This window comes from Apostichopus japonicus, chromosome 9 (genome assembly GCF_037975245.1).
Source record: "Apostichopus japonicus isolate 1M-3 chromosome 9, ASM3797524v1, whole genome shotgun sequence".
Classification (NCBI taxonomy): domain Eukaryota; kingdom Metazoa; phylum Echinodermata; class Holothuroidea; order Aspidochirotida; family Stichopodidae; genus Apostichopus; species Apostichopus japonicus.
In genome coordinates this window covers 32654874-32679025 of record NC_092569.1, presented here as the reverse complement: position 1 = coordinate 32679025, position 24152 = coordinate 32654874, and the positions used below count along the sequence as shown (strand labels likewise).

At 38.4% G+C, this 24152-nt stretch overlaps 2 protein-coding genes across 2 annotated transcripts in view; one reads left to right on the top strand and one right to left on the bottom strand.

Moving 5' to 3' along the window:
* Nucleotides 1–24152, bottom strand: part of LOC139973171 (uncharacterized) — a 51178-nt gene that overhangs the window by 17472 nt on the left and 9554 nt on the right. The window lies entirely within an intron of this gene.
* Nucleotides 527–16003, top strand: LOC139973894 (ethanolaminephosphotransferase 1-like). Its single transcript, XM_071980779.1, has 9 exons — nt 527–712; nt 2999–3067; nt 3681–3873; nt 5149–5417; nt 6107–6215; nt 6926–6974; nt 9355–9535; nt 13611–13793; nt 14762–16003. The coding sequence occupies exons 1-9, from the start codon at nt 653–655 to the stop codon at nt 14834–14836; spliced, it is 1188 nt and encodes a 395-aa protein (XP_071836880.1). The 5' UTR covers nt 527–652; the 3' UTR covers nt 14837–16003.

Here is a 24152-nt window from a genome sequence, read left to right as displayed (position 1 = left end):
GGGTTACGACTTCGATACCCGACGTTCAAGGATAAACTTGTTAATTTTTTCGTTTTTCGCAGCTCATTTGAAGAAAATACGAATTACTGTGCTTCTTTGTCCTTATGAAAAACCAACTCAGATGATGGGAGTTGAATATAACAAAATATATATATATTTTTTAACCAACCCAAATCTCAGATGGGGGGGCACCCGGGGGGGCACTAGGTTTTCCAGGGGGGGCACGTGCCCCCCCTGGCCCCCCCTTGGCGACGCCACTGCCCCCCTCCCTTCATTCACACTATACATAGCAGCTCCCTGATTGAACGAACATGGCCACGGTGATCTCTTGAAGACGTGTGTTGCGGCATGCCTCTTGGACGAAGCCGTTGAGAGAGTTAATTAATTGTTTCAGTTTTGATGCCCGTTTTCCTTTATTTTCCGAGCCCTTCAGTTCGGTTCGGAGAACGGTTGTAGAAAGATTCTGCTGAAATAGTCTGCTAGCTTCAAGCTTCATGGTCTGCACGGACATTTGCACTTTTGTCTATTTGTATCACCCATGTGGGTTGGGCATTACCGGTACACCTAGCGCTGTTCTACTTAATTGTAGTCTGCTCAAGTGAACCTGAAATTTGAAACAAGCACACAAACAGGAACGAATACTGAAATCAAAATGGCCTTCGACTACAGATACTTGTCGAAAGATCACCTGAAGGGGTTTGATAAGTATAAGGTACAGGCCTAATACTCACATTGAAAGCCTTTTTTTAGCTCGATTAGTGTTTGGTCGACAATCAACGTTGACTTCATCATTGATAGATCAGTGATGGCAACCAGGTCTAACGTTAGGCTAGGCTACGCTACTCTTAATGTTAGCCTTAACCGTTTTTTATAGGCTAGGCTTAGGTCTATGCCGAACGTAAATATTGGCTAGGGCCTATAGGCTATGCTATGCTTACAAAGTTAACTTAACATAGTAACTGGTTTTTAACCTAATTAAGGAACTCAGACTCATTCAGTCGTCAGGTAGTCGTAGCACAAACACTTGAACTTAGTTACTGAGTTAGGCTAGAAAGACAGTGAAGTTCAACAGGAAGACTTGGATAATTAGCAAATGGTCTGAAAGATGGCAACTTAGGTTCAACGTAGATAAGTGTGGTATTATGCATTATGGTAAAAAGGAAGTTAAGACAACGTACAGCATGGAAGGAGGAGGTATAAGAAAAAATCTAGATGTACCAGAAGAAGAAAAGGACCTTGGAGTGACCTTTGATCCATCCTTGAAATTCAGCAAACGTGAATATTATCGCCAACAAGGCCAACAGGATTGTTGGCGTGATCAAGAGAACATTTGACCATAAGGATGAAGAGATCTTTAAGCCACTCTACAAGACACTTGTACGTCCTCACTCAGAGTATGCCAACTGTGTGTGGAGTCCAGTTTTGGAAAGGGATATAACTACAATTGAAAAAATTCAACGACGCGCAACCAAGATGATTCCGTCACTGAAAGATTTACCGTATGAAACCCGTCTTCAACGGCTCAACCTACCTACTCTTGCATGTAGACGCCTCAGTGGTGATATGATACAGCTTTATTAAATCATGCATGGGTTGAATGATATTAGAAGAACACCCTGTTCACAATGGAGGATTTGAAAACTGATTTAAGAGGGCATAAAATGAGGATCCACAAGGAGCATGCACATCTCAACATCTGCAAGTATAGCTTCACCCACCGTGTCGTTGACACCTGGAACAAATTACCGATGTCAGCAATGAATGCACCAACCATTAACAGCTTCAAATAAGAGGTGGATGCATATCTTACTACATAGTTCAACAAGTTCAGTTATAGCCCCAGCAGGTGTTAATCCTGTTGAGTCTTCCCCCAGCCATCCAGCTAGTTTAAATCTATCAGCAAAATAAGCCATTGCAGTGGTGTTTTTGATAAGTTTTGGGTGGGCATGAAAAGACTTTGTCTTACCAAGGAGCCTGAAAAGGTCTACAGGTGAATGCTAGTTCTAGCCAAAAGTTAAACTGTAATAGCCAAAACTTAATAGTCACCATTTCAAGTTACAATTTACAACATGTTCATATCCTGTTATTAATTGACATGTTATGTTTGAAATTGAAAGAAATAATGCTTTTGGAGCCGCTTTATCATTTAGATAATAGACTTGGCCTAGACTAATGTTTCATTACTGGTCTACTTACTCCTGAGTCCTAGGCTTGGGCTACAGTGATAAGTAACCCTTTAAACCGACCCATTCACCACATTCATCAATCATAAGGCCTTTGGTGTGCACTGCTAACTCTCCTCTCAACTGTATGCACGTCAAAAATGGCCCAATGAAAGTCACCAGAAAGAATACACCCTTGGCCACTCACTCCCTTTGAACTAACTTGTTAAGAAAGAATTGGCAATATGTTACGGTTCCAGCCTACGTGAACCCACACGGATTTCAAAATTATGCCAATTAGCAAATTTATACTAGATCCTTGAAAGTGCAAATCAGCTTTTGATTGGAACAGCCCTTAAACAATGTTTGCAGAACATGTACAGTAGGGCAGCCAGCTACATACCCAATGTTTTTGACTGACCCTGCAAGCTATATTAGAAGGCCCATCTATTGGCATTTGCGCACAACTTCATATGTGTAAAGAATACAACAGAACAACAGATTTCGTGCATCCATGCTTGTTTTATTTCTTGAAGTTCTACTGTATACCATAATGCAATAGCCACAAATTCATTAACCAACATTTTCAAGGCGATATAAAATGTCATTTTGAATTGCAATGGGACGATGTAAGAAGGAGGTTGAATTTTGTTACGGGCAGGATGGTGGCAAGTGATAACTTAAATATCCTGTCAATGCTATGGAGTAATTGGATTACATTGTCGTTATTTAAAGCTTAGTTTTGTAGCTTTCAAAATATTTTCTCCTCTTTTCTTTCCAATGCTTTTCTACAAGTTTTGTAATTTTTTCTCCTGATCATTCTCTTCTCTCTGCAGTATAGTTCAATCGACAACTCCCCGTTGTCAATTTACATCATGCATCCATTTTGGAATAAATGTGTTCAGGTAGGTTCCACTTCAGGCCTGTTAATAATAGATTATATGTGTTGTCGTTAATGTACTAACATTGATTTCCCTAAAGGTTGAGAGAAATGTTGCTTTGTTCGCCAGGTATCATGATTTAGAAATGAGGGCTGCCATTTTGTCTAAATTGTTGAGCCACTCCAAGGTTGAACCTTGTTTCCCTTAGTTTCCATCAGCATCTTGTTATTGAAGCCATTGCCAATTGTAATGTACACGTAAAGGTACAGACTTTGACATTTTAACCAGTAACAAAGACAAATACTGTACCACATCTCTCAGAGATGACAAACAAAGAACAGTAATTAATAAAGTGATGAATCAAGAAAACATCACAGTTATAATTGCTTCATTGACGTGCACCGTAAATTCATCACTTTCCGAAACACTTTCGAAACTGTAGGAGACTCTTGACCATGTTCCAAGAATTCTGTAATACTGATTATTTCTGTGTTCTGCAGCTGCCATATAACTGCAATAAATAACCTTGGCATGATTTTGAAACATAGGGTAAGCTTAATGTAAAAAATGTATGATAGATTTTTAACACAGACTTTAAAGAGAGGATATTCATAATAAGACTAACCTTTCTTTTCAGTTTGTTCCTATGTGGGTTGCGCCAAATCTGTTGACATTCCTGGGTTTGCTGTTGATTCTCCTTCTCTACCTGATCCTTGCATACCTTGACTGGTGGTACTATGCCTCCAACAGAACAGTACTCGAGTACCCGGCCATTGCAACATCTGTCTGGTTCTTTTGCGCTGCTTGCCAGCTGGTTTCACATACCCTTGGTAAGTCGTAGTCATTCAGTACCCCGCACTTAATTCAGTCAATTATTTATCATATCGAGGTGCTAAGAAATAATGGTGAAGTCACAAAGATGTATAGTAACGTTTGTTCCATAACACCTCACTGGTATAATGAGGCTTGAAAATGGCAATTTACACAGAAGTAAAATAGTAAATTACTCCCTAATATTAATATTTATGATACTTTGCATTGTAATTGAGCAATCTACAGGTTCAACACAATATACAAGTAAAGCATATGGTGTCATTGTAAAGTGTAGCTTTATATCAGTATACAAATGATGCTAACATATCTTCAGTCTGAAAATACTACACTAGCTTACAAACATTTATCAAGATATTTTTTATTTAATATTCATAATTTAAGTCCATTTATATAATTTTGTTCTTATTAATACTGCATACTATTCACACAAAATAAGGTCATGATTTTGGCACTGCAGAGTTCAACAGGACATACTAAAATTGAGATTAAAAGTACCAGTCAATATTTAGTCATTTTAAGAAACAGTCATTTTAAGCGCATTGAGCAACCTTTAGGCTGGACTCTGCGCTATATATAAGACTAATTATTATTATTATTTCACAAATAAGGTGAGACATAGATTTCATGAAGTGGATACATTTTGACCTGCTCCAAATGCAACACATGTACAGTATACCTTATGTTAGCTTGCTCACCAGAATTTTGATGTGTATCGTAAGTGCTGCTTGTTCATTGTTTACCCATTGGCATGCAGATGTATGCAAGTATTGCTTGGTATAAACTGAAAAATTTATTGGAATTTTCTTTACTCAGTCCAGTATAGGTTTCTTCGGGTAGAATGATTTCTCACTGACTACTTTCATGACATATCTAAATGTAAGTAGTAACATGGGTGAAACAGGCACATGAAGACTTGATCAAGTCTATTTACTTCGCTCCTCTCTAACCTGTCTCCACTCCACATCTGCACTTTCCCATCTACCTAACTACACGTTAGAACGTTTTAGCGCTGCGCCCTCCCTCCCTGGGCACCGCCCACTTACACCTTCCAGATCTACTGTACCACCAGGAAGAAAACAACATGTTTTGTGAGAAAGATTTTCTTGGCATTATCCAGTAAGTTTGGGGGAATTCCTGTACTTTTTGACTGCAGTGAAGTACAACAGTAAATACCTACATGTCTAGCCTGCATATATGCAGGTGCACCATGGTATATATGATTCTGTTAGTTACTCATTTCACTGCCTACTTTCATGTCATCTAACTTCAAGATGGAATCGATGGTAAACAGGCCCGAAGAACTGGATCTAGTACACCACTGGGGGAGCTGTTTGATCATGGGAGTGACAGTGTGGTCGCTGGACTTCTGCCATTGGCCCTCTACTCAATCTTTGGAAAGGGCATGGAAGACTTTGGTGGTAACGGATGGATTTTCTTTGGGATTGCTTGGAACATCATCGGTCAGTTTGTCATTTCCCACTGGGAAAAATACTTGACCGGTGTCCTATTCCTGCCTTGGGGGTATGACTTTGCACAGCTTGTAAGTATCAGGAAATATCGTAAACAGTGCTCAGTGCCTGGAGAATTCTATCTTCCATTGTTTTATTTGTACATGTATTAGACTACATAATCAGAAAAAGAACCGTCAAGAAAAGTCAGTAGGAGTAAAATTATCTAATTTGTAAATATGGAGCATGGAAGATAATTAGAAAAGGGAAATATGTGTCTAAGCAACACTAGTGACTTGTAAGAAGCAAAACTTTCATATGTGTGCAAGGTGAAGTACTTCAAGAAGAAAACACAACTTATGTAAAGCAATTTCTCTCTTTCAAGATAGAAAATACCCTTTACCAGTGAATTTACCAAGTATAATTATCTAGCTACAGATTAATAATGTTCTTGTATCATTGTGTGCTCATAGATTGAGGACACAGTCTAACTCTCATATTTAGGGATTCATAATGTACAATTCAAAATGTACATCCAGATATCTGTATTTCATTTCTTTTCGTTTACAAGTAAACAAATGAAAACGGTGCGCAAAGTAAAAAGCTGTATGCAAAAAAATTAAGGTTGATATACAAATCCAAAGATTGTTTTTGATTTCCCAGGCCATGGGTATTGTCTACATGATGACTGGAGTCTTCAGCTAAGAGTTGTGGAAGGAATATACATACTTTGTACAATAAATGATTCTCTGATACATAACAAGTGTTTTTGATTTCCCAGGCCATGGGTATTGTCTACATTTTGACTGGAGCTTTCGGCTATGAGATCTGGAAGGGAAATACATACTTTGGCTTTCAGTTCAATTATTTATTCCTAGTAGCAGTATTTGGTGAGTGAGGGCTTAGCCCACAGTCATTTTCATCAATATAATAAATGGCTTAAGTAAAATTTGATGGAAAAAGTTATGTCTCTGTAACTCTTCAGTTTGTTGTGTTAGGTGGTTCTTTCATACTACCTATCAGCCAGAATAGTGAGTCATCAGAACAGGGTTTATTGCAGATTTTATAGAATTTATTCTAAGGAGACGAATTCTGATTTCTAGTTATGAAAGAAGCTTTCACCAAATGAAGATTCCCAAACGTGCTTCTTCCTTTAATAATTCAACAACAAACATCGTTAAGAATATAATTTTGTGGTTGTTATAAAATGTGAGCTTCAACTGTAATTATGTTTTGTAATGAATAGAAGAAATTCCTCAGGACTGGTTGATACCAAACACACAATTACCTGTGAGTACAATGTTAAGGACTGTCTTACAGTTGCATGTATAATACAGTCATCGATGTACACCAGTGTCAACATTTTGTCACTGCTGCGATTGTTGCAATGTTTTGACCTGTAGATGAGCTTTGGATTAGTGAAACATGGAATTTGTAACTTCAAATCTAAGTTGAGGACTGACTTGGTTTGCATTCTTGAATGTAATTCATCTATCTACAGTTTGTAGAATATTGCATCAGGGACATTTTAAGATACCTCATGAATGTTTTCTTTCACTATTTATTGAATCATGATCATTGTCATTCTTTCTCTTTGCAGTCGGTTTCTTCCTGCAAGCCCTACCACAAAGTATTTATAATATATACAAGTAAGATGCATTATTTGGCACTATTTTATTAGTTTAATTTTATGAAGCTCCTTAAAATCCTTTTCAGGGAATTATTTATCCAGTAGTAAATAGTTTGTAAGGCGATCCCGTCGACTCTCTTGCTCGTAGGTCATGTCAGGGAATTATTTAATATCCAGTAGTAAATAGCTTGTAAGGGGATCCCGTGGATTCTCTTGCTCGTAGGTCATGTCAGGGAATTATTTAATATCCAGTAGTAAATAGCTTGTAAGGTGATCATGTGGACTCTCTTGCTCGTAGGTCATATCAGGGAATTATTTAATATCCAGTAGTAAATAGCTTGTAAGGCGATCATGTGGACTCTCTTGCTCGTAGGTCATATCAGGGAATTATTTAATATCCAGTAGTAAATAGCTTGTAAGGCGATCCTGTCGACTCTCTTGCTCGTAGGTCATATCAGGGAATTATTTAATATCCAGTAGTAAATAGCTTGTAAGGCGATCCCGTGGACGCTCTTGCTCGTAGGTCATATCAGGGAATTATTTATCTAGTAGTAAATAGCTTGTAAGGCGATCCCGTGGATTCTCTTGCTCGTAGGTCATATCAGGGAATTATTTATCCAGTAGTAAATAGCTTGTAAGGCGATCCCGTGGATTCTCTTGCTCGTAGGTCATATCAGGGAATTATTTATCCAGTAGTAAATAGCTTGTAAGGCGATCCCGTGGATTCTCTTGCTCGTAGGTCATATCAGGGAATTATTTATCCAGTAGTAAATAGCTTGTAAGGCGATCCCGTGGACTCTCTTGCTCGTAGGTCATATCAGGGAATTATTTATCCAGTAGTAAATAGCTTGTAAGGCGATCCCGTCGACTCTCTTGCTCGTAGGTCATATCAGGGAATTATTTATCCAGTAGTAAATAGCTTGTAAGGCGATCCCGTGGATTCTCTTGCTCGTAGGTCATATCAGGGAATTATTTAATATCCAGTAGTAAATAGCTTGTAAGGCGATCCCGTGGATTCTCTTGCTCGTAGGTCATATCAGGGAATTATTTAATATCCAGTAGTAAATAGCTTGTAAGGCGATCCCGTGGATTCTCTTGCTCGTAGGTCATATCAGGGAATTATTTATCCAGTAGTAAATAGCTTGTAAGGCGATCCCGTGGATTCTCTTGCTCGTAGGTCATATCAGGGAATTATTTATCCAGTAGTAAATAGCTTGTAAGGCGATCCCGTGGACTCTCTTGCTCGTAGGTCATATCAGGGAATTATTTATCCAGTAGTAAATAGCTTGTAAGGCGATCCCGTGGACTCTCTTGCTCGTAGGTCATATCAGGGAATTATTTATCCAGTAGTAAATAGCTTGTAAGGCGATCCCGTGGACTCTCTTGCTCGTAGGTCATATCAGGGAATTATTTATCCAGTAGTAAATAGCTTGTAAGGCGATCCCGTGGACTCTCTTGCTCGTAGGTCATATCAGGGAATTATTTATCCAGTAGTAAATAGCTTGTAAGGCGATCCCGTGGACTCTCTTGCTCGTAGGTCATATCAGGGAATTATTTATCCAGTAGTAAATAGCTTGTAAGGCGATCCCGTGGATTCTCTTGCTCGTAGGTCATATCAGGGAATTATTTAATATCCAGTAGTAAATAGCTTGTAAGGCGATCCCGTGGATTCTCTTGCTCGTAGGTCATATCAGGGAATTATTTAATATCCAGTAGTAAATAGCTTGTAAGGCGATCCCGTGGACTCTCTTGCTCGTAGGTCATATCAGGGAATTATTTAATATCCAGTAGTAAATAGCTTGGAAGGCGATCCCGTGGATTCTCTTGCTCGTAGGTCATATCAGGGAATTATTTAATATCCAGTAGTAAAGAGCTTGTAAGGTGATCCTGTGGACTCTCTTGCTCGTAGGTCATATCAGGGAATTGTTTATCCAGTATTAGATAGGTTGTCCTGTGGACTCCCTTGCTCTTAGCTCATCCAGTAGTATCACCTTGCAAAATGCTATGAAACTTGGTCACACTGCCTGAATGCCATTGTACAAGGTGAAAGATGTATGTACAGCAGCTTTTCTACACAGACACCAAAGTATTTAGTATAAGACACAAAGTGCAGAGGCTCTCTTAAATGCTACACTGAATATGAACACTAAATCAAAGCATATCACAACTTCACAGGTTGTTCAGAAAGGTACTCCTCACGTGGCAAGCGCAGCTCAATTTCTCATCGCCAAATTGAAAGGTTCACTCGCCAAATTTTAAAATATAGAACAATATTAGATGAGATATTAATGACTTTTGAAGAACAAGATATTGCAGAAGTTTTTACTGTTTTTTGCATTTTTTTATGATGCTGGACTGATTGCCAAAACTTTGTTGTCAATCTTCAATCTATCTTTCAGGAGCTACAGAGATGGAACGGGCAAGGGCAGAAGCTTCTATGATGCAGCTGAACCTATGTTTCCTGTATTGCTGCTGTTTTTGACTTCCTTTGCGTGGGGACTCTTTTCACCTTCAGATGTTATGGAGAGAGATGTCCGGACATATTGTTTAACCTTCGCACTGGTGCTATCTAACATTACGGTATGAATCTTTGCTTTTAAAACCACAAACTATATTGCTCATCTGTGGATGAACTGTTGCAACAAGACAGGGACAATTGCCTTCTTTTGTTTAAATGTCTATAGGTTTGAGAAAGAGTCATCTAGTTTCATATTTCACAACATTTATAACCAATTTACATTCTACGATATTTGTTATCAGAATTTTTTCTACCGGTTTACTTTTAAAGGCCCCTCACCTTTTTCTAGTAATTGGAAAACATTCTTTAAAATCAGTATCATAATCATAAATTTTGAAGTTTCTTTTACTGCAGTTTCTTTCAAAATGGTAGTAACTCAAAGATAGTTACCTTAGTCCAAAAGCACGCTGCTTTTATTGAACGAAAACCCAACACAACTTGACTGCCTTGACATAGTTTATTCATGAAGACCCAGAGAGGTACAACTGACTCCCCCCACCCCCCCCCCACCCTCCAACACTGAGTAACTGATAAGCGTAAACACTTTCTGTTTCTGCTAAAGGCTGATGCTTGTTCAGGGCACATGCAAATATAATACTCAGAGATTAGTCTGAGATTTTTTAATTTCTGAGATATGTTAAAACTGCTGTACCCTTCCTCCCCCAGTCAGGAAAATGCTTCAAGTTGAGTTCTCCTGACTGAAGTTGACACAATGTCAAATTTGAAAAACCTTCAACAGCTGCCACAGTAACCAACAGTTTCCATGTTGAGACTGTAAAGCTGAGTTCTGTTACATAATAATGTGGGCAGTGTCTATTCAGTCTGTTATTATTGGTTGCTATGGTGAGTTGCCAGTGTGCATTCAGTCTGTTATCATTGGTTGCTATGGTGAGTTGCCAGTGTGAAGTCAGTCTGTTATCATTGTTGCTATGGTGAGTTGCCAGTGTGAAGTCAGTCTGTTATCATTGTTGCTATGGTGAGTTGCCAGTGTGAAGTCAGTCTGTTATCATTGGTTGCTATGGTGAGTTGCCAGTGTGAAGTCAGTCTGTTATCATTGTTGCTATGGTGAGTTGCCAGTGTGCATTCAGTCTGTTATCATTGGTTGCTATGGTGAGTTGCCAGTGTGAAGTCAGTCTGTTATCATTGGTTGCTATGGTGAGTTGCCAGTGTGCATTCAGTCTGTAATCATTGTTGCTATGGTGAGTTGCCAGTGTGAAGTCAGTCTGTTATCATTGGTTGCTATGGTGAGTTGCCAGTGTGCATTCAGTCTGTTATCATTGGTTGCTATGGTGAGTTGCCAGTGTGAAGTCAGTCTGTTATCATTGTTGCTATGGTGAGTTGCCAGTGTGAAGTCAGTCTGTTATCATTGGTTGCTATGGTGAGTTGCCAGTGTGAAGTCAGTCTGTTATTATTGGTTGCTATGGTGAGTTGCCAGTGTGAAGTCAGTCTGTTATCATTGTTGCTATGGTGAGTTGCCAGTGTGAAGTCAGTCTGTTATCATTGCTGCTATGGTGAGTTGCCAGTGTGAAGTCAGTCTGTTATCATTGGTTGCTATGGTGAGTTGCCAGTGTGAAGTCAGTCTGTTATCATTGGGTGCTATGGTGAGTTGCCAGTGTGAAGTCAGTCTGTTATCATTGGTTGCTATGGTGAGTTGCCAGTGTGAAGTCAGTCTGTTATCATTGGTTGCTATGGTGAGTTGCCAGTGTGCATTCAGTCTGTTATCATTGGTTGCTATGGTGAGTTGCCAGTGTGAAGTCAGTCTGTTATCATTGGTTGCTATGGTGAGTTGCCAGTGTGCATTCAGTCTGTTATCATTGTTGCTATGGTGAGTTGCCAGTGTGCATTCAGTCTGTTATCATTGGTTGCTATGGTGAGTTGCCAGTGTGCATTCAGTCTGTTATCATTGTTGCTATGGTGAGTTGCCAGTGTGCATTCAGTCTGTTATCATTGGTTGCTATGGTGAGTTGCCAGTGTGAAGTCAGTCTGTTATCATTGTTGCTATGGTGAGTTGCCAGTGTGAAGTCAGTCTGTTATCATTGTTGCTATGGTGAGTTGCCAGTGTGAAGTCAGTCTGTTATCATTGTTGCTATGGTGAGTTGCCAGTGTGAAGTCAGTCTGTTATCATTGGTTGCTATGGTGAGTTGCCAGTGTGAAGTCAGTCTGTTATCATTGTTGCTATGGTGAGTTGCCAGTGTGCATTCAGTCTGTTATCATTGGTTGCTATGGTGAGTTGCCAGTGTGAAGTCAGTCTGTTATCATTGGTTGCTATGGTGAGTTGCCAGTGTGCATTCAGTCTGTAATCATTGTTGCTATGGTGAGTTGCCAGTGTGAAGTCAGTCTGTTATCATTGGTTGCTATGGTGAGTTGCCAGTGTGCATTCAGTCTGTTATCATTGGTTGCTATGGTGAGTTGCCAGTGTGAAGTCAGTCTGTTATCATTGGTTGCTATGGTGAGTTGCCAGTGTGAAGTCAGTCTGTTATCATTGGTTGCTATGGTGAGTTGCCAGTGTGAAGTCAGTCTGTTATTATTGGTTGCTATGGTGAGTTGCCAGTGTGAAGTCAGTCTGTTATCATTGTTGCTATGGTGAGTTGCCAGTGTGAAGTCAGTCTGTTATCATTGCTGCTATGGTGAGTTGCCAGTGTGAAGTCAGTCTGTTATCATTGGTTGCTATGGTGAGTTGCCAGTGTGAAGTCAGTCTGTTATCATTGGGTGCTATGGTGAGTTGCCAGTGTGAAGTCAGTCTGTTATCATTGGTTGCTATGGTGAGTTGCCAGTGTGAAGTCAGTCTGTTATCATTGGTTGCTATGGTGAGTTGCCAGTGTGCATTCAGTCTGTTATCATTGGTTGCTATGGTGAGTTGCCAGTGTGAAGTCAGTCTGTTATCATTGGTTGCTATGGTGAGTTGCCAGTGTGCATTCAGTCTGTTATCATTGTTGCTATGGTGAGTTGCCAGTGTGCATTCAGTCTGTTATCATTGGTTGCTATGGTGAGTTGCCAGTGTGCATTCAGTCTGTTATCATTGTTGCTATGGTGAGTTGCCAGTGTGCATTCAGTCTGTTATCATTGGTTGCTATGGTGAGTTGCCAGTGTGAAGTCAGTCTGTTATCATTGGGTGCTATGGTGAGTTGCCAGTGTGAAGTCAGTCTGTTATCATTGTTGCTATGGTGAGTTGCCAGTGTGCATTCAGTCTGTTATCATTGGTTGCTATGGTGAGTTGCCAGTGTGAAGTCAGTCTGTTATCATTGGGTGCTATGGTGAGTTGCCAGTGTGAAGTCAGTCTGTTATCATTGGTTGCTATGGTGAGTTGCCAGTGTGAAGTCAGTCTGTTATCATTGGTTGCTATGGTGAGTTGCCAGTGTGCATTCAGTCTGTTATCATTGGTTGCTATGGTGAGTTGCCAGTGTGAAGTCAGTCTGTTATCATTGGTTGCTATGGTGAGTTGCCAGTGTGCATTCAGTCTGTTATCATTGTTGCTATGGTGAGTTGCCAGTGTGCATTCAGTCTGTTATCATTGGTTGCTATGGTGAGTTGCCAGTGTGCATTCAGTCTGTTATCATTGTTGCTATGGTGAGTTGCCAGTGTGCATTCAGTCTGTTATCATTGGTTGCTATGGTGAGTTGCCAGTGTGAAGTCAGTCTGTTATCATTGGGTGCTATGGTGAGTTGCCAGTGTGAAGTCAGTCTGTTATCATTGTTGCTATGGTGAGTTGCCAGTGTGCATTCAGTCTGTTATCATTGGTTGCTATGGTGAGTTGCCAGTGTGAAGTCAGTCTGTTATCATTGGGTGCTATGGTGAGTTGCCAGTGTGAAGTCAGTCTGTTATCATTGGTTGCTATGGTGAGTTGCCAGTGTGAAGTCAGTCTGTTATCATTGGTTGCTATGGTGAGTTGCCAGTGTGAAGTCAGTCTGTTATCATTGGTTGCTATGGTGAGTTGCCAGTGTGAAGTCAGTCTGTTATCATTGGTTGCTATGGTGAGTTGCCAGTGTGAAGTCAGTCTGTTATCATTGGTTGCTATGGTGAGTTGCCAGTGTGCATTCAGTCTGTTATCATTGTTGCTATGGTGAGTTGCCAGTGTGCATTCAGTCTGTTATCATTGGTTGCTATGGTTTCATTCACTTGTTTGTTGTGTTTTTACAGTGTCGACTTATCATCAGCCAAATGACAGATACGAGGGCGCCATCCTTTAATTGGCTGCTCCTGCTCTACACGGTTTCTGCCTTTGTCTGCTGCATAACGGATTTGGGTCATCAAGAACTCTACGTCCTGTACGCAGTATTTCTCCTAATATTAATCATTCACATGCATTATGGAATCTGTGTGGTAAGTTAATAACAACAGTACTGTTCCAAAGTTAAAAATTTTGTGAGGAGGTCAAATAAACATTATTTAAAAATGTCGATATTGGTTCTTTTCGAACTTGGAAGATTGTAGGAGAAGAAGCTTACATTTCAAGTACATCAACTTGCTATAAGTTTGATAACATTAAAGGAAATACTGGTCTTGTTTTAAAATGTTAGTTCAGAGAAAAATTTGTATTTTAGACTGATGGAAGTAGAACATGTTCTATGCATCCTGGGGATTTTGCAAGTTATTCAGACAGCATTAACAAGATATTGATAATTGAAATTGTCACAGATAGAACCAAATAATATTAAGCTGAAGCAAGCAGGTGTGTTGTAAGAAAGTTGCACACTAACAGCAAAATTTTGGTTTCTTCTTGCTTGTTTACTTTATTGTTCTGAGCTTTGGATTGGCTGGGATACCAACTGTACACAAAGAGGGTGTGAAGATAACAATATATAACATTGACTGAAGTGTGTTTATATTAAGATGGATTCAAATTTTGGAATGAGGAAATAGAAGTGATAGTTAAAGATAAATGTAAAAGAAATTTTTCAGTGTCCTGCTATGACACCACACCTGTTTGCTTCAAGTTCACTTCTGCTACAAAATGAGAGAGTTGATTGCAAATCTGACTATGCTAAGATCGGGCATGTTCATGAAGGATTCATGAAAATTAATTTTCCACAGTTCACCTGTGATGACTCTATTTTTCATTTAATTTGAGTTTCCCTATGCCTAGAGTTGGTTTACAGGTAGAGTGAAAGTGGTGCTGTGTCTTCAAGAAATTCAGAACACGGCAGAAAGGAATCTTCATTTGGTTAATATTTGTGTATCACTATTCACAATTGTATCAACAAAAGAAAGAATCAGTTAATTGTCGCTTCTGTTAAAATTAACACCCTGTTCGTTTTTCTTTTCTTCTTTTATCTCCTATTTCTCAACAGGTTCGCCAGTTGTGCGTTCACTTTGGGATTTATGCCTTCAGTTTACAGAAGAGGCCCAAGAGTCACGTCCAGTGAACGGACGATACCATCTTTCCCTAAAATGACAAATATAAAAAGTGCAATTTGAATATCTGGTTCGAGAAAAGACCGACGATGGACCGGGCCAGCATTATTGGCGGGACATCTCTTAACAGGACCTTGATTGATTTTGAAATTGTTGTAATATTTGTTTTATCTTTTGTTTTAAATGTATTGTTGTTGTCTTCCATTATTGTGCAACAGAAGCAAATGTCTTCAAAGACAGAAATCTTCCTTTTTGCAAAATGGTCAGTTCTTTTATAGTAGTTGTTAGATCACTTGCACATGTCTAGATCAGGAGACTGTAAAACTGAAAGGGGTCCTCCAACACCTAATCAGTGTATTTGAACAACACAGATGTCTCTAAGCAGGACTTGAACAAGAGTCATTGGTTGGTGTGATTTGGTTATGTTAGTGACTGGATTAGGAAATGGTTGGCCCCTCCTGAATCTGGCTAAATCCGCTACAGCCATCCTTTAAGATATTGAGAACAAAATCAGCTGAGCGCAGAAAATGTGACAGCAGTTGTCTGGACAAAAAGTGCTTTGTATTGCTTTTGGTAAAATCTGTGGAGGTATTTCGTGGTGAAACTCAAGCAAATGTAGTATATTTCGATAACTATAATTATTCTAGTTCCATTTCAAATAATTAAAAGAAAAAGATGTGCCAAATTTGCTCAAAGCTTGCACGCAATACTAGTATGAAATACGGAAAGAGAAATGCAGTAATTGATCCGTAATTATTTACATAACATTTTGATGACAAAGTATTAGATTTGGTGTATTAAAATCATGATTTGTTTTCTACTTTGGTATATTTTAAATAGCTGCAGTTTTATACTGAAATGGAAGCCAACCTGGAAAAATCATAGAGACTGCTACCAGAACAAATCGAGTAAAATTAGTGAGAAAAGCAAACCAACACCAACATTTACTCCATGACCTGTTAACTTGATAAAAAGTTCTGGAAGGTTAAGTTATTGAACAACATAGATTTATAATATGTCACCTATATATATATAGTTCTTCTACAGTAATGTTGTTTTTGTTATCAAGTTTCTTTTTGGAGAGTGATATTTACATTAAAACTGTCCACCGGACTTGACCATTGTTGACTACGATTCGAAACAGATCCAGGGGCTGTGTGGGTACAGATCCAGGGGCTGTGTGGGTACAGATCCAGGGGCTGTGTGGGTACAGATCCAGGGGCTGTGTGGGTACAGATCCAGGGGGGTGTGGGTACAGATCCAGGGGCTGTGTGGGTACAAATCCAGGGGCTGTGTGGGTACAGATCCAGGGGCTGTGTGGGTACAGATCCAGGGGCTGTGTGGGTACAGATGCAGGGGGGTGTGGGTACAGATCCAGGGGCTGTGTGGGTACAGATCCAGGGGCTGTGTGGGTACAGATCCAGGGGCTGTGTGGGTACAGATCCAGGGGGGTGTGGGTACAGATCCAGGGGCTGTGTGGGTACAGATCCAGGGGCTGTGTGGGTACAGGTCCAGGGGCTGTGTGGGTACAGATCCAGGGGGTGTGTGGGTACAGATCCAGGGGCTGTGTGGGTACAGATCCAGGGGGTGTGTGGGTACAGATCCAGATCCACAGGGTTTGTGGGCACAGATCCAGATGCAGGGGGTGTGTGGGTACAGATCCAGGGGGTGCGTGGGTTCAGATCCAGGGGGTGTTTGGGTACAGATCCAGGGGTGGAGTGGGTACAGATCAAGGGGATGTGTGGGGAATTTACACACTGCTTTTCTCCCCTATTCAATCTCACACAATGTTCATAAGACACACCTTGTGTTTAGACTTAATTATGACCTAATATATAGTCTAACTATGCCTCAAGAGTGCACCATATGACATTTACCTTTTATTTTGGGGACAGAGAGAATGCTCAGGATCCACCACCCCAACCCCACCCCCCAGAATAGGCCAAACTGGGTGTCTCCACTAACCCAAGTTTTATTTAAAAAGAGTGTTTGCATTTGATAATGCAGGTATCAAAAAGTGTCTGGGTGACAAAATGTTGAGAATTCAACTTATTTTTTGTTCTCATGAACTATTAGTTATTATGTCATTAACCATCACGTGATGCAAAAAGGTAAAAGGCTGGTGTATTTAGTTTGGTTGCTATGCAATCTTGTGTTGAGAAAAACTCTGTAGGTTACACAACATTGAATTCTACCGGTAGTGAATAGAGAATTACAGCATGTTCTATGGTAATTTATATTATGACCAAATAATATGGAAGTTTGATCTGAGATAATTCTCGTTAGATAATTGTAGGGATTGACTTATGTAGTGTATTTTGAATGTGAGAATGTTGACATTAATCTCTCATCATGTAGTGATATGATTCAACATGATGGGAATTGTTTTTTTTTTATTGGTAATGATGAGAAAAGATACTCATCATGTATTAATAACATCTAGGTTTGAAGTGTTTCATATTATGTATGATATTTGGCTCAGGTATATGTAGTGTCAATTGCATTGAAGATTGCAAGAGAGAGAAATATGTTAGATGCCAAAAAAATGCCACCAAAATATGGTTGCATGAGAAAAAATTGGTAGGGGAATGCGTGTCCACGAAGCTTGCTTAATTTTTCCACTATTTATCTCCTTTGGGCAAACTTATGCCTGCAGCTAATTTTTATTGACAAACAAAAAGAGGGACCTTATTTGGCACTCCTGGACCCCTCCCAGGATTCACCCTCGACATGAAGATATATTGGAAGGATGAATTAACAGTTAAAATTACAGGATTTTGTACCAGACCGAAATGGATTTTACTAATGTTCATATTCTATTTTAGTATCTAATTTGGTCATCTTATTTATTATATAAATTCACTCGAGTGGATTGCTTTTTCAATTCAGGTTTTCTTTTACAATTTGACATTAAGCCAATGCCATGGAGTAGTACCATTGGAATGACTAGACACATCTCAGAATTAAATCTTTTCCCTCAAGTCATAATTTTGTCGCTAATATTACAATATTAATTTGTAGAATCTGAAATGCATAGAGAGCTTCTCTATTGGATTGTGTGTATCTGTTGATATTTACAATGTTTTTTTTTATCTTTTTTCCATTTGTTATCTCTGTTTTTCTAGGATACTTACGTTTATGCTGCGATATGATTGTTATTGAATGTAACAGTATTTTATTTGTCATATATGTTCTCTGTGAGTAAAATTGAATGGAACATGAAAGTATCAATTGGGAGTCTATATTCACACTCCTTCTCGTTGATCAAATATGTTTTGTTTCTTCAGTATTGTGTCCTGTGCTTCGATCAGTTGTTTTTTTTTGTTTAGTTTTTTGGGCTCATTTTCTTCTATTTAATAGTATTTTTGTAGTCATTGATTGTTTGTGCAGTGGACAATACAGCCAAGTTGTGGGAATCAGCTTATATAACCAACTGACACTTTTATCCTGCATAGTGTTTATGGAAAGTAATATATATGCTGCGTGTGTGTATGGGGAGGGGGTGTATGTATGGGGAGGGGATTGGTAGGGGGGTAGTGAGGAATTTGGAAATCATGAGATTGCAATTTTGTATGGAATCATATTTCTTTTCACTATAACTCATTTCTTGCATAAATTGAATTCCAATAAGTTTGGGAAGTTTTGTCAGATATAGATCATACATCGTCTGGGGTGAAACAGAGACAATTCGGGTAAATTATTGGTGACTTCACTCCACTTTGGAATGGTTCCACTGGCTACAACTCAGGGAATACCATGTGCAATCTTTGAGCAGTAGAGATATATTGTATAGGTCTAACAAACCTTGACAAAGATTGAGGGGAAGGGGGGGGGGAATAGAAAACTTGTAGAATATGCAGAAAATATTGTAAATGGCAATGTGTTTTAATGGCAGAGTGTGTTTACCTTGGTAAGTGTTGAAATGTACCCTCTTTCTTGAACCTTTGTAAAATTATTATTATTTCATTCTAAAAACTATGTAGTTCATTATCTTCATGGGGGAGGGGTGGTATTGTGTACCAACATGTAACTTCAATGCAATCAAACATTTGTTTCAAGGAGTATGGTAAGCTGTTTTCCAATAACTTACCTGCAAATGGACTGGAGGATGATTGAAAATAAAATTGCAATTGATCAAAAACAGACAACCTTGTTTCAATGACTTTCAGAACCTTTATCAGCAGATAAATTAAAGAAATTCTTTCAATTATAAGCTTTGGTCTTCATTCTCACTTTCATCATGAATTGTGATATTAATCACATACAATTTAAGCAAGTTACGATTTTTTTTTTCAGCTTTGCCCAATATTTTAAATAAAACTTGCCTATCCCAAATTTGTACATCTTTCAATAATTTACTACGTTCAATGCAGAATAATAATAATATTCGAATTATATAGCGCTTTATACCAACCAATTGACTTTTCCCACACAAATAACAAAGTTTACCTTTTAAGTAGAAAATTTTCATATACCAATGATTGTCACATAGGCTAAACCCTCAACAAAATGAAAGGTAGGATTTCTGTATGCCAATGGGCACTGAAGCGATGTCAGTCCTGTCGCTATGGAGATTATACTGCGCTAGTTATCAGTGACAAGAGTGCAGATGGTTTGGAGACAGATATGGGAAGTAAAATCAATCATTCTTCCTATTTCAACTAGCTACATGTCTATTTACGACTGCAATATTCAACTTCTTAGAATTGTCTTCAAGATGCCCATTTTTAAAGCACAACATTTAAAATTACCACAATGTCAACATAATTGCTTAAAGCGCCTCACAGACGTTATATCACCCCTGGTAAATGATGATCTGTTCCATAGACAATCCCTCCAGTCGGCTGCAGTTATATACTGCCCCCATTAACAATTTACCTCACATGTACCCATTTAACCCCTAGGTGGAGAGAGGCAATCAGGGGCGGACTGGGTCTTAAAACCGGCCCAGGCATTTTTCACCTAGACCGGCATCATTGATATACTTACATAGTGATCGCCGTCCTGGGGAAGGGGTTTAAGGGGAGTGGGGGTCCCACTGAGATTTTTTGAAGTTAAGAAATGCCTAGATGCAAAATCATGCTATATTTCTCAATGTTGTAGGTTACAATAATCCTATAAAAAAGACCCAAAAATAATTTTCCAGAAGCAACACTTTATTAAACTGAGAAAATTTAAAAACGTAAACAAAAATATATGTTTTAGACTGGATTTTATTTAGTTTATCAAGCATTTTGTGACAACTCGCTTGAAAAAAAAAGGAAAAAGACCTTAATAAAATTCACTAAAACATATATGTTCAATAACACTAGCACGTGTCATGTATACGAGAGTAGGAGCCTACGCAGTTCGCTGCTCTGGCAGCCACACCATCAATGATATTTTTAGTGTCAAGTTTGGCCAAGATCCCTTTTTCCACAGACATCAACATGAACGCCTCAAGATGTTCTTGTGTCATTGTACAAACACCCTACTGTATGTGGGTCATTTTTATTCATACATAATCTCTCAGGACTTAGCTACTGAGTGATATCCAAATAATCTAATAATATTTTACCTTTTTTACTTCACTTTCTGGAGAACGAGGTGCAGATTTATAAAATATGTATTCTCTGCCAATGCTATGTAAATGTCAGAATGCATTGGTCACCGTTCTTGTATATCTTGTCGTAAAAATATTAGCACGGACGGGTTGCCAATAGCACGTTGTTACAAACTAACAGACTAACTAACATGGTGATATCATGAGCTGATTCCCACAGTTAAAAAAATATTTTTGACACAGCCTGTCTGTATTCTAATTACTACTGTGAAAATGGGCTGTAATTTTTACCAGGCTCCCCAGCCCACCGGGCATTGCCCAAATGCCCAGTCCGCCACTGGAGGCAATTGAGATCAAGTATCTTGCCCAAGGACACAACGTAATGAGCTAGGCAGCAATCGAACCAGCAATCCTTGGATCACAAGTCCGACACCTTAGCCAATTGGCCACCATGCTTCTTAAGAATACTATTTTTTCAAATTGTGAGACAGTCACAGAACCTTCATCTAAATTCTTTCCACGTTGTGCTTTTAACCTCACAGCCTTGGTGGAAATTTTTCATCTCATTGGTCTTTTCTCTTTGGACAGACATGCCCACAGATGCTTTATCTAGGTATGAATATCATGAATAAATGATTCTGAAGAATGGGCAAAGAACCATATCAATTGTTATATGCATGCTTAAGCATGTAATTGTTAAAACATTACCATTTTACCTTTTTCCTGTGCTGGATTGTACAATTGTGAGATTGAAGTAAGTTAAAGGGGCCTCTGTGAACATTGCCTGGCAAGATGTACCATATTTTAATGTTCTGGTTAAAAATGGGGGGGGGGGGGGGTGCAGTGCACATGCATGTGGTAACTTAAGTTTCCTGATGATGTTAATGGGATAATCTGGTGGCACAGGATGTAAACCTTAGATTGAGGTAAATATTCCATTGCTAGCTGAAAACTCCATCTCAATATGTTATCCCTAACTTGAGATACAGTTGATTGAATGTAACTTTTTTTGACTGGCTAAACCTTCAACTTCTCCAGGAAGTTGTATCACAGTCGAGGGTATGTGATATTATCTGGGCAAATGCTTTGTATCTATAACAATCGTATTATTGTTTTATCCTTGAAACCTGACACATGTAAAATTGTTGGCTTTGTTGTCAATATTAACTGTATTTACAACTTCATCAAAATGAATCTGTTTGTGATAAGTATTTTAATTTCTTTCCCTCCGTGGATTCATGGATTGAAATATTGTAAAGAAAAACAAAGAAACAACACAATGGAAGAGTTTTTAAAATCAGTTTGTAAAAGTGTTTATTGAATTGCAAATGGGAAAAAAAATTGTGTAAATGGATAACTGACAATGAGAATTTTATCCATATATATATATAATGTACAATAGAGTTATAAATATGTAACAGATTTTCAATAAATTCTCAAGCAATAAGTATTGTTCAGCTGGCAATGATCAACCCCAAACCACTCTCCCCCCCCCCCTCATCTTTCTGGCCCCCATTACCCAACTTTCATGCCAGCCATTATTGGTGACTGTCCAATCTGGATTATCACTTTCAGATACACATTCATCATTTATTCCTGACTTTAAACATTCAATCACTTCACCTTAAAGACATTCATTTCAAGTGAAGAACAGGTTTGCACTTGGTATTTGGCCGCATGGATGAGGCAACAGAAGTGCCCCCCCCCCCCTGATATGCCAGAAAGCCAAATAATGCTTTACTAATGATCTAATTTCGACAAGCATATTAAAGTTAACCTCAAGACATTTTTCCTGAGACATGTTTTCAACCGCTATCTGGTGCAATCCAACACTCTTCTCTGTTACTTCAATTGCCTGATGAGAATATCCTGTAAATTGCTTCTGATAACTTGAGCAAGTTTCAAACAGTCAAATTTTTGGGTATACTAATGACAACTTTTCATGAAGTCAAAGGCATCCAGTCATTATTTACAATGGAGCCTACAAAGAATCAATGTTTAATTTGGTTTTTTTACCCATTTTTAAACAGAATAGTCTAAGATTAATTATTCATACCTTTTAGGTACTTCACACTTCCTCTAAAAGACAGCTCTTTTGACAACACATGATTACAATCCTTGATTTACTTGAAGCAACACAAACAGGCATCGACAGAGAACCTGCTGGTGTCGATAACTTGAATTTCACGATCACAAATTTAATTTGAGTTATAGTCATTTTTTTGTCTATTTCTTTCCTTCTTCTGTTATCAGTAAATTGATTTTCATGTTGAGTCTTAACATTTTGAGAGTTATCAATGACACCCCAAGAAAAATGTTTTATTTTACTTTTTCTTTTTCAATCATTACCCTATCCACTCATTGCTTATTCAACTTTCTTTAATAATTACCACTTTGACACATTTCTGAGACTGTTTTCAGCATCATAAAACTGATTGAAATAACAATCTTTATTCACAGTATTTGATTAAAAAAAAAAAGAAACCCCATAATTCTCTGTTTCTATGTACAATCCTGACGTCATCCTATTACAAAATGAACAAAGAGAAAACAAATAAGAAATTGTTTATTACGATGATGGCACACAATGGTTTGATATTTAATTTGATCCAGTTTCCCACTTAACACATTATTTGAGGTATTCAACTCCATACCAACTTTCCTGAAACACAATGGCTAAGTAATCCATTTTTCAAGCCACTGCACTGAGATTGTAAAAATTACAATTTTTTTTTTTTTCCTTTCTTCTTTTTTCCTTCTGTTAAGTATTTGGAAAAAAGGCACTTTTCTCATGAAGTTTAAATATATAAAAAAAAAAAAATAAAAAAAAATAAAAGAATTTTTTTAAAGTTGATTTTTCAACTTCACCAAACATAATGGTTATTGCTGGACATATTTTGTTCACCATTTGAACATTCATCAACGAGTAAAATTCATTCAATTCACAAAGTGTCATTGCGTAGATATTTTGACATTAGCATTAATCATAAGGAACTATCAATTTTATGATACTTTTGTATTAATTGAATCAAAACTTGAATAAGAGTCAAAAGTGCCAATCCAGGAGGGTGCACATCATCCCCTGCCCCCCCCCCCCCGCCCCTCATTTTGCCAAACCAAGAAAAACGATTGTTAAAAAAAAGTAGTTATCAGTGCTACCTTGGGCATAGATCTAATAACAGACCATATACCTATCACCTAAATACGCCTCAGAATGCACCATATTGGGGCTGAATTTTAGTTTCTTTCGGGGGAGGGGAAGGTACCCCCACCAGAATGGGAGGTGACTTTATTGAGTTGACAACATGGCCACACCCTTCATCCTCTATAAAATCATTGAAACTCCCTGGAGTCACGATAACAAGCTGTATTAATATCGTGGGTTTCTTCCATAATTTACAACAACTAAAACAAAATGATTCTTTAGGATTCCCTCCTGTCCTCGAGCAATCCCATTGCATTGATTACATCAATTTCAGTGCAATGGGGACAAGTGGCAAACATGCAAACTAAGATTATTATTAATATATTAACCAATTTGTCCAATATCTTGAAATATAACACAACTATTTGTGATTACTTCCTTCCACACACTGTGAAATTTGTGTAAGCGAACAAACCGTGTAACATTTATCTATTTGATAATGCTTTTGCTTTTTATTGCAGTCATAACACATGAATACAAAAGTTGAATATATGGAGCTGCAACTAGTTTATAATTTTCTTAAATTTCAGTGAGACTTATTGAAATCATTCCATCTAAATATGAACATTTATCCAATGGA

Coding starts and splice junctions, on each gene's coding strand:
- LOC139973894 (XM_071980779.1), top strand. CDS start 653: ATGGCCTTCGACTACAGATACTTGTCGAAAGATCACCTGAAGGGGTTT. Junction 713..2,998: donor AGGGGTTTGATAAGTATAAG/GTACAGGCCTAA, acceptor TTCTCTCTGCAG/TATAGTTCAATCGACAACTC. Junction 6,216..6,925: donor ATTCCTAGTAGCAGTATTTG/GTGAGTGAGGGC, acceptor TTCTCTTTGCAG/TCGGTTTCTTCCTGCAAGCC.